At 40.9% G+C, this 16,560-nt stretch overlaps 1 protein-coding gene across 1 annotated transcript in view; it reads left to right on the forward strand.

Moving 5' to 3' along the window:
• Positions 1-1,176: 1,176 nt before the first annotated feature.
• dennd1a (DENN/MADD domain containing 1A) overlaps positions 1,177-16,560 on the forward strand; it is a gene marked incomplete in the record, with an annotated part of 97,961 nt that continues 82,577 nt past the window's right edge. Inside the window, 5 exon segments of the mRNA XM_036133556.1 lie at positions 1,177-1,339; positions 12,837-12,901; positions 14,361-14,404; positions 14,675-14,724; positions 15,544-15,663. Coding sequence (XP_035989449.1) covers positions 1,323-1,339; positions 12,837-12,901; positions 14,361-14,404; positions 14,675-14,724; positions 15,544-15,663 — 296 coding nt within the window.

Consider the following 16,560-nt stretch of genomic DNA (forward strand, 5'->3'; position numbering starts at 1 on the left):
AAACAATGCTTTAGTGTGGGGAAAAGCCATGTAGATTCCACCGACGCAGTAAAATGCTAACCTACCAATGGGAAGAAGTTGAGCCCTTAAGACACAGCCCCTCCTCATTTGCATAATGAGGCAGAAATGCATACAGAAATGTAAAAAGGACAGGCAGAAATGTAAAAAGGAGAGACAGAAATGTAAAAAGGGCAAACAGAAATGTAAAAAGGACAGACAGAAATGTAAAAACGAGAGACAGAAATGTAAAAACGGCAAACAGAAATGTAAAAAGGACAGACAGAAATGTAAAAACGAGAGACAGAAATGTAAAAACGGCAAACAGAAATGTAAAAAGGACAGACAGAAATGTAAAAACGAGAAACAGAAATGTAAAAAGGACGGAAAGAAATGTAAAAAGGACAAACAGAAATGTAAAAAGGACAGGCAGAAATAAATAGCATCGGAGAAATAAATAGGGCAAAAAAATACAAAGAAAGAATAAAACAGACAAAAATATTATAACATGTACATAAATAAATACTTAAAAAAATAAGTAATTAATAAATAAAGTGGCTAATTAAAGGAAATATATACATTTTGTCTCACTGTATAATTTATTTTCTATCTACATTTATTTGTGCATTGTATTTTTGGTGGCACATAATTGTATGCATATTTATTTATTGAGCATTTATTTATTTCTGTATTTATTTTTAAATATGGAAGACTTGGTCCTCCATAAAAAGTAGCTTTTGGAGTTAAATATAAAACGATTCCAGTATGGCTGTATTGCCCAAGGAAATGCGTTACACTGCACTGAATGAATGACCGGGTTCTTTGTATGAAATGCCGTTTCTATTAATATTTTAAAAATAGAATTGTTTCAAAAGTAAAAAAAAATATGTTCAATAATAACAATAAAATTTAACGTGGTACGCATAATAATGGATTAAAGAAAGGCTATCATTTAAATCAGCATCTCACAAGTAGTGGTATAAAACGCATTTTTCTCAAGGCTACATATCGTGCTTGTTTCTGCAAAATGAAAAACTGCTGTTGCCGAGAGGGAATGAATCAAACTGACCGCTGGAAGAAACAACCCTTACCGGAATTGCATTCTGGAATACGTAGTTCATCTAGCATTTGGATGTCTCGGAATTCATCACAAGAGAACTACAAACCCCAGGGTCCGCTACGAGAAAGCGCGTGACATACCCGTGGAACTTCGCTATGGCGTTGAACAGCCGTGTTTGATAGACAGGCTAGGATCTGAAACATCCCGGACTGACGCGTCTGCGCGCAGAAACCTTCTGCTAGCCACGGCGGGACAACAACTAAACATGAGCTCCAGAATTAAGTAAGAGCGTTTCTCTGCTGCGTTCCTGGAGGCTGTCGGCAGGCTTCTGCTGTTAGCTTTGTTCTGTCAGTCACTGAACGACAGAACCTGGAAGGCCCTGACTTGTTGCGACACTGGCTGAACTACTGATGCCCCTCACATACCGGGCAAGAAAATAACAGCATTTAACAGCAATTAGGCTTTAGTTTGCTGCCACCCACAGAGGCTGCTAGCTACTTGCTGCGTTGGTTTAACACGCAGAAACACAGATAGTGGCTGCACGTCATCTTGAAGGATACAGTTGTTATGGTAACTGTAACAAGGTTTGCTCCTATAAACAGGATGCTAGTTCTCAGGGCTGAGGTGTTGAAAAAAATTCTAATAAAAATTTAGGAAAACCTTGCTTCAGGACCCGTCAAACATGCGTTTTGGCTTTCAGAAGTGTATTCATGGTAGACAGAAATGTGAAGCTTCTTTGGTTTTTCCTTTCTATCAGAATCGTTTGTCATTTAGCGAAAGTGACTGTGTAGAGAAAATAACTGATGCTTCTTCAGAAGTAGAATGGAGTGAAACATTTGCAACTGACTCCCTTTCACTTTTCCATTGTCAATAAGGGAAAAGTAAAATGTGAAAATTTAGTTGAATTTCATTTTCCATTTCGGGTAAGAAAAAACAAAAATGGTTTAAAACATAAACGAAAAAGAGGCTCGTATGTTCATATTCGGAGACCAAAAGTGGTCACTTATGCGTTGCAAAAGCACCACATGTTTCAGAATAAAATGTCTTTAGAACCTTCCGCAGATTTGATTTTAGACATGACAAAACAAGGCTTGTCATCCATACAAATCTCAGTGCAGATGTCCCAGGTGAGAGGAGGAAGACGATATTCTCTAAGAAAAGTGAGGCGATTTTCCAATGAACATGGCTGAGTTTACTGCGGTCAAGCCAGCCGCCACTGTGGACACGACAGTCATGCCAGCCCTCCCTTGAAGGTCATGCGAGCACCATGCATTACGGTAGTAATGCCTGAGAATACGTCCCAAAATAAAAGCAATGTGTTTGACGTGTATCAACCTATTCTTTGTTTTGTTGCACATATGGACTTCAGTTAGTTGAAATAATTTTTTACAGCTTTATGTAATATTTCTTTATTATTCAGGTCTGCTGGTGAATATGGAAATATATATTTTGGTCATAGTCACTGTTTAGCTTGAATAAATACTAAAAAATGAGCAAACAGGCTTAAACAGGCTTGCTGTTGCGATAACTGAGAATTTAAACAGGAATATTAAAACAACTGTTTTTTCCAAGTGACTACTTTCACTTATAGACGACAGATTAAGATCCTGAGATGTTACTCATTAAAATCCATATACATGATGTGCCATCCATCCATCTTCTTCCGCTTATTCCGGGGTCGGGTCTCGGGGGTAGCAGCTTCAGTAGGGAGGCCCAGACGTCCCTCTCCCAAGCCACTTGGGCCAGCTCCTCCAGGGGAACCCCAAGGCGTTCCCAGGCCAGCAGAGAGACATAGTCCCTCCAGCGTGTCCTGGGTCTCCTTCCTGTGGGACGTGCCCGAAACACCTCACCGGGGAGGCATCCTAACCAGATGCCTGAGCCACCTCAACTGGCTCCTCTGGACGTGGAGGAGCAGCAGCTCTCACCCTATCTCTAAGGGAGAGCCCAGACGAGGACCAGAGTCCTAAGCTTAGATCAAAAAACTTTGTGTTTTTGATCTGAGCTTTTTCGTTTTTGGTTTAACCATAAGAAACAAAAAACAAAATAACCAGTCCATTTTTTATTTTTTGTTTTTTGATTTGCAATTGAAAAAAGAACGAATGATACACGGATTGGACAGCAAGGCAGAATTTGATTTTCTTCAGGAAACCATATACCGGTTTCCTGAAGAAACCGGTATATGGAGTTCATCAACAGGCAGGAGAGGTGGTTGGTAACCTAGAGCTATTTCAAAAGGGGAATGTCTGGTGGCAGATGAGACATGAGAGTTGAGAGCATACTCGACCCAGGGCAAAATCTTGTTCCAGTCGGAGGGTGACGAAGAAGTGAGGCATCGGAGAGTGGTTTTGAGTTCTTGATTCATTCTTTCAGTCTGGCCGTTTGTTTGTGGATGGTAACCGGAAGTGACTGTGTAACGGGCACCGAGAGCAGAACAAGGTTTGCAGAGCGTTAGGCAGTTTTCAGATGGGGATGAGGTGGCAAGATTTAGAGAACCGGTCAACAGAACAATGTGAAACCAGGGGCATCTTGGAATTGGGAAGTGGGTTAAGGAGACCAGAGGGAGGTTGGTTAGATGGCTTATTCTGAGCACAAATGAGACAGGCACGAATATTCTCGGACATCCTTAGTCCAGGATGGCCACCAGAAATGACGGGACACCTGGCACTGGGTTCTATATATTCTATATAAGGTTAGACTGGAAATGGTGCTCCAAGACTCCAGGGACCCACTTGTGTCCCAAGCAGCACGCATCTTGGCCACTGGGAGTAAGTGGACCCCGCTAGCTGCTACAGAGCAGGCAAAGGCAGCACTCTGACACCGGGACATCGTGGGACATGTTCAGGAGGGGAAGGAGTGGTCTTGGCCTTGGCACTCGCAGACCAACTTGGAGCAAGGCCAATCCAGCTCAGAAGCGCAAGCTGGTGGTCCAAGAGGTACGATGGGAAGAGGAAGCAGCAAGGCGCACACAAGCCGTGGCACAGGTGAAGCAAGGGCAGTGGATGGCATGGGAAGGAGTTGAGAAAAGAAAGCTCTCCTGGAAAGATCTATGGGAGATGGAGGCATTCAGGGCAAGCTTTACCATCAGAGCTGCTTATGATGTTTTACTGTCACCTGCAAACCTAAGCCAATGGTATGGCGACAACCCCACATGCTCCTTGTGCCCAAGCCCAGCAACACTAAAGCACATCTTAGTGGGATGCAAGACCAGCCTTACTCAAAGTCGCTACACCCGGCAACATAACCAGGTGCTCAGAAGTCTTGCAGCAGTGCTGGAATGCCAGCAGATGAGTGCAAATGCGCTCCCCATCCTCCATCCCACCGGCAGCCAACACTTTTTGTTTGAGAGGGTCACGCCAGCTTCACCATCACCAGTAGGGTTGACATTGGGCAGCTGGGCAGAGCACAGGACTGGAAAATGCTGGCAGACCTGGACAAAAAGCTATGCTTTCCACCGGAAATTGCATCCACCAACCTGCGTCCAGACCTCGTTCTGTGGTCTTCCTCACTCAAGCTGGTGTACATCATTGAGCTCACGGTACCCTGTGAGGGTGCCATAGAGGAAGCCTTTGAGCGGAAGAAGCTGAGATACACCAATCTTGCAGCAGAAACCCAACAACAAGGATAGAACGTGAAAGTACGCCCGGTGGAAGTAGGCTGCAGGGGATTCATAGCCAGCTCAACAACTAGGCTACTCAGGGAGATGGGGGTGCGAGGGAAAGCCCACAGGCAGGCAATCATGGACCTCTCCAAGGCTGCTGAAAAGGGGAGCCAGTGGCTGTGGGCCAAGGGGAAGGACCTGGCCTGGGGCTCAAGTGTGTGATGGTTGATGGGAGTGAACCTGGAATGCTGGGATTCACTGCTGAACCCTCTGGAGGTGTCATGGGCCTATCAGCGAAACACCCAAGAAGGAGGGCGCCCACTTGAGAACCCAAGGGATGCCATCACCCACTTGATGGCCACAGTGTCTCGTCGGTGCCTTAGGTATTTATTGGGATAACAACATCTTGTCCTACTCAACAGATCAGGTTCCAGGGTGAGCTGAGAATTTTGAGTCATGACTACAACGCAGAACTACAGGGCGAACGGACTTAGGGACATACGTAGGTCCTGTGGGGCCAGTGCCTGGATCCGGATCCAACAACAAGGCTTGGCTAATTCGGTCTTCCAGATTCCATCGGAGGGCTCCAAAGGTACATGTAGGTGGAAGGATGGGTGGTGGTTCTCTCTCGTGTTCCTGGGGAGCAAACTGGAAAGGGCGTCAGGTTTGACGTTTCTGGAGCCGGGGCTGTAAGTTATGAAGAGGTTGAATCGTGAGAAGAAGAGAGACCAGCAGGCTTGTCGGGGGATCAGACGTTGAGCAGGCTGCAGGTAGGCGAGGTTCTTATGATCGGTCCAGATAACAATGGGCTGCTCGGACTCCTCCAGCCAGTGTTGCCACTCCTCTAACGCTAATTTAATAGCTAGCAACTCTCGATCTCCCATGTCATAGTTACATTCGGCTGGAGACAGCCGACTAGAGAAAAAGGCACATGGGTGAAGTTTATGATCGGAGTCAGACTGTTGAGACAACACAGCCCCAACCCCAGTATCGGATGTGTCAATCTCTAATGTAAACTGTTTAGCCGGTTCGGGGTGTATTAGAATGGGATCTTGCGAGAACCTGGTCTTAAGCTCAGAAAAGAGGCTTCCCCCTCTGAGCTCCAAATAAACGGAACCTTAGGCAGGGCAGTCAAACTTTTTTACAGTAGCAGGCTACACACTATCAGGTAGGAGGGTGCACTTTTATTTATATATATATATATATATATATATATATATTAGGGCTGGGCAAGTTAACGCGTTAATTTCGCGTTAATTCATTAGACTATTAACGGCGATATTTACTTTAACGCGGGTTAACGCATGTTGCTCACATGCTTTTATTTTGTGAAGGTCTGTTGCTGCGGTGTAGGGGTTTGAATCAGAACAGTAGGTGGCGATAATGCGCCAATAACCTCGCTGTCAGCCCAGCCTCGGATTCAAAGAGGAAGAAAGGTGCTGGCCGGAAAAAAACAAAGCTGACATGCGGAAGGCGGTGTTTCCCGCAGGAATTTGCTTAGGCGAGGCGGTGAGTTGGCGAACGGAACAAGTTTTGTGCGGAGCGGAGCAGGGTCTGCATCGACGCCGTCGGTGAAGTCGCTTTGCGTTTCAAAGTATCCATGTGTTTTTGCCTGTTTTCCCCCTGCCATTCACTATATGCACGCGAAAAAGCAACAACAAAAAAAACGCGTGTTAACGTCAAATAAACGCAAGCAACGCAAGCATATCGAGTTAGCAAGCATTTCAGTTTAAAGTTCTTCCAGCATCGAATATGACAGAAACAAGTTAGTTGCAACCACTGCCAAGTTAAACTTTGGTATTGAACATAAAATGGTAACGCTGCTCCCTGCTGTTACCTCAGAAATTGCCTGTTTTTGGTAGATTTTTTCCCCATAAAGAGAATTCCCTGTCAGTGGCAATAAGCTTTAATTTATTATTATTGCTATTTTTTGTTTTACATGTTTAAGTTGAGCTTTACACTAAATATGTGTTACTGATAAGTGCTACAAATGTTACAACACTTTTGTTTATATGGCAGCAGAACATTAAAATAAAAGTGCTCTTTAAACTACTTTTGAATTCATTCTTGGAGTTTGTAAATACAATGCGATTAATCGCGATTAATCAGGCAAACTATGCGATTAATCGCGATTAAATATTTTAATCGTTGCCCAGCCCTAATATATATATATATATGCTTCAGGCTGAACAGTGCCTCTGTGACTACTGTAACGAACAAACAAATAGCAATAGTGTAGTCTGTGTTGCCAAATTAGGCAGGTTTCCAACCAATTAGGCTTTTGAACACATTGAGCTGGAAAAAAATAGCTTATGGGCAGATTGTAAAAAAATTCGGAAGCTTTTCATAACATTTGTTTGGCTTTTAGAAAGAATTACTAACAAAATATATCAAAATAGTAATTTATTTTTTAAATAAGTTGAATCTGTCGATCTGACATCATCAATGAATAATAGTTATCATGAATAATATTGATTGTTATAATAAAACAAGAAAAGAATAATGGTTAATCAAGTGTTTGGTCAGTGTAAACGCCCAAGAGGGGTTGAGTTCTACTTATCAACTTAAAAATATTTCATGACTGCGTGTAAGAGAAATGGTTAATTGAGCTATACTGAGAGAAATTAAGTTTATATTAAGGTAGATTTACAACACATGTTGGTAAACTATAATTTATTTTTTCTGGGTGATATATCCTGATTGTTAAAGAGATCTTGTGTGTTATTTGGTTGTCTGATTGTACATTTTGTTTGGAGCCCATATGTGCATTTTTTTTCTTTGCTTCAGCGCAGTTGTGTGCTAATGGCATGTTCTTATGTGTTTAATCGTTCTGTGCTTTTAACATGAGAGAGTTTGAGATTTGGGCTTGTTTTTTTCTTTTAAGTCGGGCAGGTTTAACGCTGGTTTGGGTTACTGGAAACTAACCGTGACATAGGGTAACCTGTAGCGCTGTGTCTTACCTCAAAAGTCCAGCATAAGCTACATGCTAATAAACATGAGCGCTGGTTTCAGGCTGAACATTGACTGAAGAAACAATTCTGACTAGAAGAGGTTCTGTAATTACAGCAGCTATGAGAACAAGGAGCAGAACAAAGCAAGAGTTCCCTTCTACCTGCAAGTAACTTAAGTCTCCTCAGTTTGGCAGTTTTAGTGCTTTGTTCTGCTCCTAGCTGTCCTAGCTAACCCTGCTAGCTGTCCTAGCTAACCCCCCTAGCGTGAATGTTTACTCCAGTTTAGACTTCAGTGCTGACATTTCAAACAGAGATTAATAGCGCTCCTTCCAGCTCGCTCTCTGCTTTGTTGTCACTTCTTGTAATTGTTTGGTAATCAGATCAAATTTCCATCCCGCTCTACCGACACCAACGGTGACCACAGCCGAACTGCGGCGGCAACTGAAGGCCATGACTCGGTGTCCCGCCCCTCTCCAGCTGTGATTGGCTAGCATGTTGCCTTCAGTCGTTGATTTGATTGGTTAAATTGTATGATTGACACATTAAAGATAGTACTAAAAGGACGATGGCCACTCTGAGGTAAAAAAAAAAAAAAAAGAAGACGGCTTCCAGTCCAGGGTCTGCTCCGCGCTCAACCAGAAGGCACAAATATCACTCCAATATATAATCGGGGAATTGTAGGTGGCAGCAAGAGCTGCTATAGACGGCGATTTGCCACCGTTGACCGGCTACTTTTGACTGCCCTGTTTAGGAGAGGTCTGGCGTCTTCCAGCTGTCTGTGCACTCCTTTTAAGCCAGAGACGAGGGTTCCCAAAATTAGCCGCAGGTGCAGGCCACACCCACCCGTCAACTGCAGCCACCTGTGGAGCAGAATTGGAGAGCACGGAAACGGAGAACCCTGACATATATTGGCCACAAATTATTAAACAGTCCTTTGCAATATGAGTATTGCACACGCTGATATTGCGATGGCGATATATTCGCCAAATATTGTGCAGCCCTAATCAGAATGGTGAAGAAAGGGGTTTTAAGAGACTTTAAACAAGACATGGTTGTTGCTGCCCTACAGGCTTGTCAAACAACAGTAGCATTCAGTCGTTACTCCTGAGATGTGCTGAAACCATCTCTGAACACTAAATTGGTCAAACATTGAAGCAGAGGGGCTGCAGCAGCAGAAGATGGGACTGGGTGGGACCAGATCTGTAAACAGAGGCTACTATTTCCACAAGCCTACCAAAACTGGAAAATAATTGATTGGAAAAATTCTGGGATGTCTGGTAAGCCTTGATTTCAGCAACACCGTTCAGATTGGTCAGAACAGAACAGGAGATATGGAGAACCTGCAGCTGACAAATCTGGGATGCTACTGTTATAATATGGACCAAAATCTTTGAAACAATGGTAAATCTAATCCATGAAGAATTAAGACTCAGCCTTGTTCTAGTGGTGTGTACCTAATGTCAAAATTGGGAAGGATAGGGTTGTTGTCATATGACCTGCTCTATGCCACCTTCCTAATTCTACTGTAATGCAAGGATGAAAAAATGGCTCCTCAGTATGGTGTCATTAAGAGACAGCAGTGACTGATGAACAAGGGGAGCAAATGTTGGCCTGTTTTTCTAATTCAATAGAAAAATTAACATGACAAAACCTGGTAAATGGGTATCAGAAGACCCGCTGGATTCCAGGTGACATTTAGAACTGTTTAGTAACAGAACAATCAGCTCCCCAAGCTGGCATTTGTCCACTGCTGAGAGCACTTTCAGTGTTACTCCGAGCATCATTGTAGGACCACAGATCAGTGAGAGAATGTGGGTAGGTCTGATCAGTCCTGTTGTCTTTTGCATCATGTGCATGGCCGGGTAAGAGTCAGTGGTTTACCTTGGAAATGGGGTCTAAATAGCTTTAAGTCACGGGTAATTCTGTTCCTTGATGGGGCTACAGTGGCGCAGGAGCTAGGAGTTCGTCCTGTAACTGGTGGGTTGATGCTTTGAACCCTCGCTCCACCTGTCTGTCGTCATGTCCTTGGGCAAGACAATTCACCCGCTTTGCCTGCTGGCAGTGGTCTGATTGTACGGCAGCCTCACTTCTGTCAGTCTGCCCCAGGCAGCTGTGGCTACTAACATAGCTCACCACCGTCAGCATGTGAATGACTGAATGTTGTGGTGTAAAGCCCTTTGGAGTCCTCAAGAGTTGATAATGCGATATACAAGTGTTGGCCATTTACAATTTTTACCATTTCCTTGGTTCAGTTTGCTGCTGGGAAGCATCAGATACTGTCCTTCATAGAGATGTTACTTTGATATCCAAGCAGCATAAACATTGTCACTGACCAAGTACAGCTCCTTGTTGAAACTATAATCCCTGATGATGCCAGTGTCTTTTAGCAAGGTAATACACACTGGTATACAGTAAGCATGTTCTTAAGAATGGATTGAACAGCACAAGAAAGTTTGGGTGTTTGCCTCCAGATTTTCCTGTTCTCAATCCATTCATCATGTGGTCCCACAAGAACCAAGCCCACGGTTGGGATCTGCTGCTTAGTGTCACAACAGCTGTGGTCAGAGGTCTATTTGAGACCATTATGAAGGCTACTTGCAACACTGCACTGTCACAAAATTTTGGGAACTGATAGCACACGAGTTTGAACCAGCAAAGTCATGGAGTTTATTGTAAGATATGGTCACATTCACCCCTCTAGATTAAACCCTACACCAGAGAACCAAAAACATGTCTGAGCAGGTAAGTTTTGTTTTGTTACGGCTGTTTGAGCTCAGACTGCTGTGACTTAGAGCTCAGTTCTAGATCACATAAAAAATCGTTTGATATATCTCAAATTAAGCTGGGTCAAAAACTTCTACAATGCTGCTTTAAACAAAAAAAATAAACAAGGATACAATATTAGAATAAAAGATAAAGAACAAGAAAATGGTGACAATAACCGATATAAAACTTGTTGTTCAGTTAAGCTCAAAATAATTCATATCTCTGGCAAATTTAGGCTTAAAGGAATCTTTTAATTTTACTTTACAATTGCTTCTGACTGGATGTTAAAGGCAAGGCAAGGCAAATTTATTTATATAGCACAATTCAGTACAGAGACAATGCAAAGTGCTTTACATGATTAAAGTAATGTCTTGGAGCTGTCCAGCCAGAGTCACAACTGGAAGTAGTTAAAGATTCAGGTGATTGCAAGGAGGCCTTCCAACCTCAAAGACGTGGAGCTCATCATCAAAGATAAAGCTTTAAAATACCAGAGAGAGATGCGCAAAAAGCTGCTCAGAAATTACTACAACGGTTTGATTTCTGTGATGCCACTTTCCATTGATTGACAAAGGTGCAAATAGATTTTTTTTAGATAAAATATCAATATAAATAGCAGGAATTTTTTTTCAGAATCAGTTCATTTAAACTGTGTCCTTACCTGTGTCATAGCCTTATTTATACCCTAGAAAACAAACAATAATGTATAAAATATAACTCATAAAAACCCAGATTCCAATTTTCTTCAAGTATTTGTGCTAGAGGAGCTTGTGGGTCCTGAGGACTGCTGCCTCAATATAACACTCCTTCCCCTCAACATCCTCAACAACACTGTCTGCTATTGATTTCCTCCGGTTCCTAGATACCACTCTTTCTCTGGACCTGAGACGGTCCTCACACACAGATACTGTTCAGAAGAAGGCCCAGCAGAGACCGGACTTCCTGTGGAAGTCCAACTTTCCATAGCAGCTGCAGGTTATCTTCTCCACTGCCACTATTCAGTCTGCCCCTTGTTCGTCCATCACTGGAGGCAATTTTTTCGCCAACGTTCTCTCGCTGATGAACACAATAAACACCTTATACCTTATAGTCTGATTATATTCATGCAGCAACAAAAACTAGATTCTCTTGGTACATGTTATGGCTGGAAACACCCAGCACGGGATCCAATATCCAGAGTGCAGATTGGCACCTTAAGACAAGCGGATATTCACCACCTGTTAGTTGCGTTGTCTCCTCCTTTACTCTTTCTGTCCTGTCTGGGTCTGTTTGAATGGTCTGAAAGCAAGTACTCTATAGGATTATGAGTCTAGAACAGGGGTGTCAAACATACGGCCCGTGGGCCGGATCTGGCCCGCCGAACAATTTAGTCCGGCCCGGTGGCTAAATGCATTATCATTATATAAAAAAAAAAAAAAAAAAAAAAAAAAAATATATATATATATATATATATATATATATATATAATTTATTTTTTTCAGTGTCCTGTCTGGCAATGTGGCAATAAGAATTGTTGTCCTAATGCCAAAAAGAGCTCATCAGATTTGTCTTTCACAAGTGGAGCAGTACAGCTTTTGCCATAGTGCTCCGCTTGATTTATGAATGTGAATAGTTTTATTATGATTCATGTGGGGAATATCTCAAATGATATGGACACTACAATGGGAAAGTAGGAGAGAAAAGGAAGAACAAGAATAAAAAAAACAAAAGGTGAAAGAGGAGATAAAAGGAAGAGAATGATAAAACAATTATTGAAAAAAACATGTACTTCGTTTAATTGAAAATCTGCAGTTCCTATATTGTCCACTTGGGGCGCTGTGTTTTAATCAGCAGATGGTAGCACTGAGCTTCAAATCTGGAAAATTGATTTTAAATAATTTCTTAATTTTTATCTGTTTGATGTATTTTGTCATGTAGGACAGTGTTTTTAAGTTCCAAAAACTGTGAATAAATGTTTTTCAACATTGTACTATCACTGTGATCAGTTCTTATGCATGATGCACTTAAGTAAATGTTTAACCGAGTAAAAGTATTGTTGAAATTGTACATACTTTTCTTAAAAACGCTGAGGTTATTCATAATATATTGTTTGAAAGTGAAATTAATTTAACATAAAAATCAGCAACAAGTCCACATTTATTAGTTCTATTTCATCTTGCAATGAGTTTACTCGTGTGGCCTTCTTGAGATCAGATTAAGCTGAATGCGGCCCCTAAACCAAAATGAGTTTGACACCCCTGGTCTAGAACATCTTTCTGCCACCATTAAAGTTAAACAAACCACAGGAAACTACATTTCTGATATTATTGCTATGTCCTTTGTCAGCATTTGAACCTTAATCGTGTTATCGGTAAGGTGTTTTACACTCAGCAACATTAAAGGAAGAAAGCGTTGTCTTCCACCTCTTTAATCTTTATTTTCTCCTTCAAGTTTGGCTTTTAAAACCATTTCTCATCTTCTGTTCCAGGGAGAGCCCAGAGTCAACATTTGAAGTGTATCTGGAAGTAGCTAACCCAGGGAAGCATCGCTCTGGTAAGTTCATTGACTCTCAGCTTCTCATCAAAGCATCCATGGAAACATTCTTATGAGTATCTCAGGTCAACCAGCCACCGTCCCTGTTTAGCCTGGGAAATGCAGTTAAAGCCCATATGTCCTGATTAAATCATGCCTTACAAAAATGTTGGAAGTCAGGCTTGATTTGCCAGTTTGATCAACCCAACAACCTTCCACTACATTTAGACAGTAATGAACAACCTTTCACTGTTCAACAACATTGGCATGTTATTTAGCTGGCAGGCAGTTGTGCTCTCTGCCTATGTAGAGAGGACAACTGCCTGCCTTTAGTGCACTGATAATCCTTGGATATAGTCATTACCTTTTTCTGCTTATGGAACTGATCCAAAACTGCTTTTCACTTAGTTTTAAGGAAGAGAGCAACACATGCATATTGCAAGCTGTTTGTTGGGATCTGTTGTTTTTCTGTACTCGTGTTTCCAGCAGGTCAGAGATGTTTCTTTTGTTGGAGAGTAAATTAGTAAGGTAGATTTACCAATGTGACCCATGTCCATTCTGTTTGAATTTGTAAGGAGTTTGTCTGACATCCTCCAACAGAAGGTAACTGTTCTTACTAAGCGCCACATAAACCCTTTCCTAACATATTCGGTTTAGTTTATCTATATAGCACCGATTCACAACAAATGTTGCCTCGAGGCATTTTATGGGAAAAAAGTAAATTAAATCCAACCATACAGGTTCCAGGTGAATTACACACATTCCATCCTGGTTATCAAACAATTCAGTCAAATTCTGTTTGTTTTTCATATCAATAATATCCACATCAATAGTGGTAAACTACCGTACGGCAGGCCGGCCTAAAAATAGATTGTTAGCAGGTTTCTCATGGTGATCTTTGTGTTGGTATGGCAGAGAGACAAAACGTAACTGAGGCAAAATGGTTTGGTTGTGAGAACCACTAGTGACCCTGTTGCTAAACTCACCAAGCTTTTAGCAGGACAGTGACCCACTGTAGTTTGGGGGGGGTCCCAGTCGCTGCTGCCTGATGAAGCCACATGAGGGAACGTGGATGGTAATGGTGTAAAGCTTTTTATAACTTCTTTGAAGGAAAGTTTCTTTTAAAAATGCCAGTCTTCCTCTTCTGTAAAAGGCAATTTTCAACTGCTGTGTGTGACTTATTTCCTGGATACTAAGAAGAGCTTGTTGACTATATCTCTTAGAATTCCTTCCTGTTGCTGTCACATTTCATCATTTCCTGTATACTCTTAAAGACATCAGTTCTAGTCTGCGCTGTTTTTAAATGTTGAATCTTTTAAACAGCTTACATTATATTGACCATAATATTTATTATTTATTTTTAACATATTAAAAGCATTTAATTAAGCAATTAAAACTAGCATTTAATTAAGCAATTAATTTTTGTTTTGAGAATGGTTGGGCTGTAATCTATTAACTTGTTTCTGTCCACTTGAAACAGGACCGGAGGTGCAAAGGCAGTTTCCTGCAGACTACCCCGATCAGGTTTAAACACAGCGTACCATATTTATTTATCCTACTTTCAGATTTTGCAAAGACTTGAACTGATTTGACACATTTGCAGCTCTGTCGCATGGCATTTTGTTTTTAGGCACCTTCTATATGTAAAACCATTTTAATTTATTTTTATATATCAATTTTTTTGTCCCCAGAACTTGAAATATCCTCTTTGCAACATCAGCTTTTTCAAGTCTACCTTTTTAACTCTGTTCACTTTTGTATATTGCATCTGATTTATTTCTCTGTGTCTCACAGGAAACTCTTCTTACTGTGCCAAAGTTCTGCTTCCCCTTCAGCATGGACAGGTACTCACATTGAGATACAGATATCATTGTGACTCAACTATCCAAACATGCACATTGCTGGAATTTCCTAAACAACCTGTATTTATGCTTTTTGCCAACTGACAGGCTTGCTGTTCCTAAAGCACTTTAGTAAGTGGTAACTGAAGTGACAAAAATTAAAAGGAAATAAAATGGATTAGAAGCAAATTTCAGTATGATGCCTAAACTAGAAAAATACAAGTTAAAGCATAACTTAGATTATATAACAGAAACATAAGATCAAATAAAATAAACATATACTGGTTTAAAGGTGGATCAAAGGGGTTGGGTGTTTGGAGCAAATTTAGAAATTGTTATTTAACAGATCTTTCTAATGTCTACTAGCAATTAATTGCTTTTGATTGAATTTCAAATAAATTAAAAAGAGACTAGGAAAATATATAAAAATCAAATAAGATTTAAGCCTTAAACCACCACTTAATAGCTATCGTAGAGTTACCAAAACATCCTATTTTTTTCTGTTGTTCCCTTTTTCTATTTTCTGGTGAATGTATGTGTTGTTGGACCAACATCAGTATGGTGATGTATTCAGCAGGACAGTTTTCTGCCCACATGCAGAAAAATGCAACACACATTCCCCTTTCCCTTTCATAAACCTGTTTTGGAATGAGTTTGCTTTTCTATTTCCTTGGAGTCCAAACTCAATGAGTAGAAGTGCGTCTCAGTGTTGATCTGACAGATATCTGAACTTAGTATGGATGGTCTAACTTTCAGCCTGTTCTTCATTTTCTGTAATGCATATCCTCCATATGAAGTGCTTTCTCGTCTGTCCCCCTGCAGCCTAACAATTAACCAAGTTGGCCAGAACTTCACATTTGTGTTGACTGACATTGAGAGTAAGCAGAGATTTGGTTTTTGCCGCCTCTCTTCTGGAGCACACACCTGCTACTGCATTCTCAGGTGGGTCTGCATGTTGGTGTTTCAGCTTCTGACTCACATATTGTTAATACCATTAAAACAAGTTAAGCATGACCTTTGAGATAACAGAGACAATGTGTGAGTTATTCAAAAGGATACATATTTTTGATTAGGGTTGGGTATTGTTAAGAGCCTCGTGATTTGATTCAGTTTTGATTTGATATTGATTTGAATGTTTTGATATTGATTTATTTTGTAATAAGTAGAAGTACGGATTGTTTTAAGAGTACCTGTCATTACATTTTGGATATTTATATTTTGTCCTTAAGAACAGTCATTGTATACGAGTGGATGTATTAATATTTTTGACCAATTAAATATCAGTATGGAGTACAAAAGTGAAAACATGACAGCACTGTATTAACACTGAAGTAAAGTACATGTAAACCTAAATTATTATCATTTTTCTTATAAACTAGGATAATTCTCATAATCTTTGAACAATAACACATCAAAAAATAAAGAACAGGCGCAGTAATACTTGTGATGAATATGGAGAGCAAAAATTTAAATTATTTGATTACTCAGTGCTGGATTGGGGAGAAAAAGTGGCCTTGGTGTTACAGACTGGCCGACTTTCAACTGCTGGGTTGAAATTTTCATGAAAAATATAGCATGCATCAGTTACATCTAATGTGATGATTTTTATTCTCAGATGGCCAGTATGCAGAGATGCGGATAGATTTTAGCCACCTCCCGCTGTCTGTCACGCAGTAGCGGTGCGAGTCGGTGTCTTATAGCTCTTGTTGTGCAGCGCAATAACCAGGAAAAGGGCTTCTGTTGAGGAAAAAAAGCCAAACCTAAATAGGCAAGCATGATAAAAAACAAACCGAAAAAGCTGCAACCCCAAACTAACAAAATTTACAAGAAACCTTAGAA

This window comes from Fundulus heteroclitus, unplaced genomic scaffold (genome assembly GCF_011125445.2).
Source record: "Fundulus heteroclitus isolate FHET01 unplaced genomic scaffold, MU-UCD_Fhet_4.1 scaffold_64, whole genome shotgun sequence".
In the NCBI taxonomy this organism is placed as follows: Eukaryota; Metazoa; Chordata; class Actinopteri; order Cyprinodontiformes; family Fundulidae; genus Fundulus; species Fundulus heteroclitus.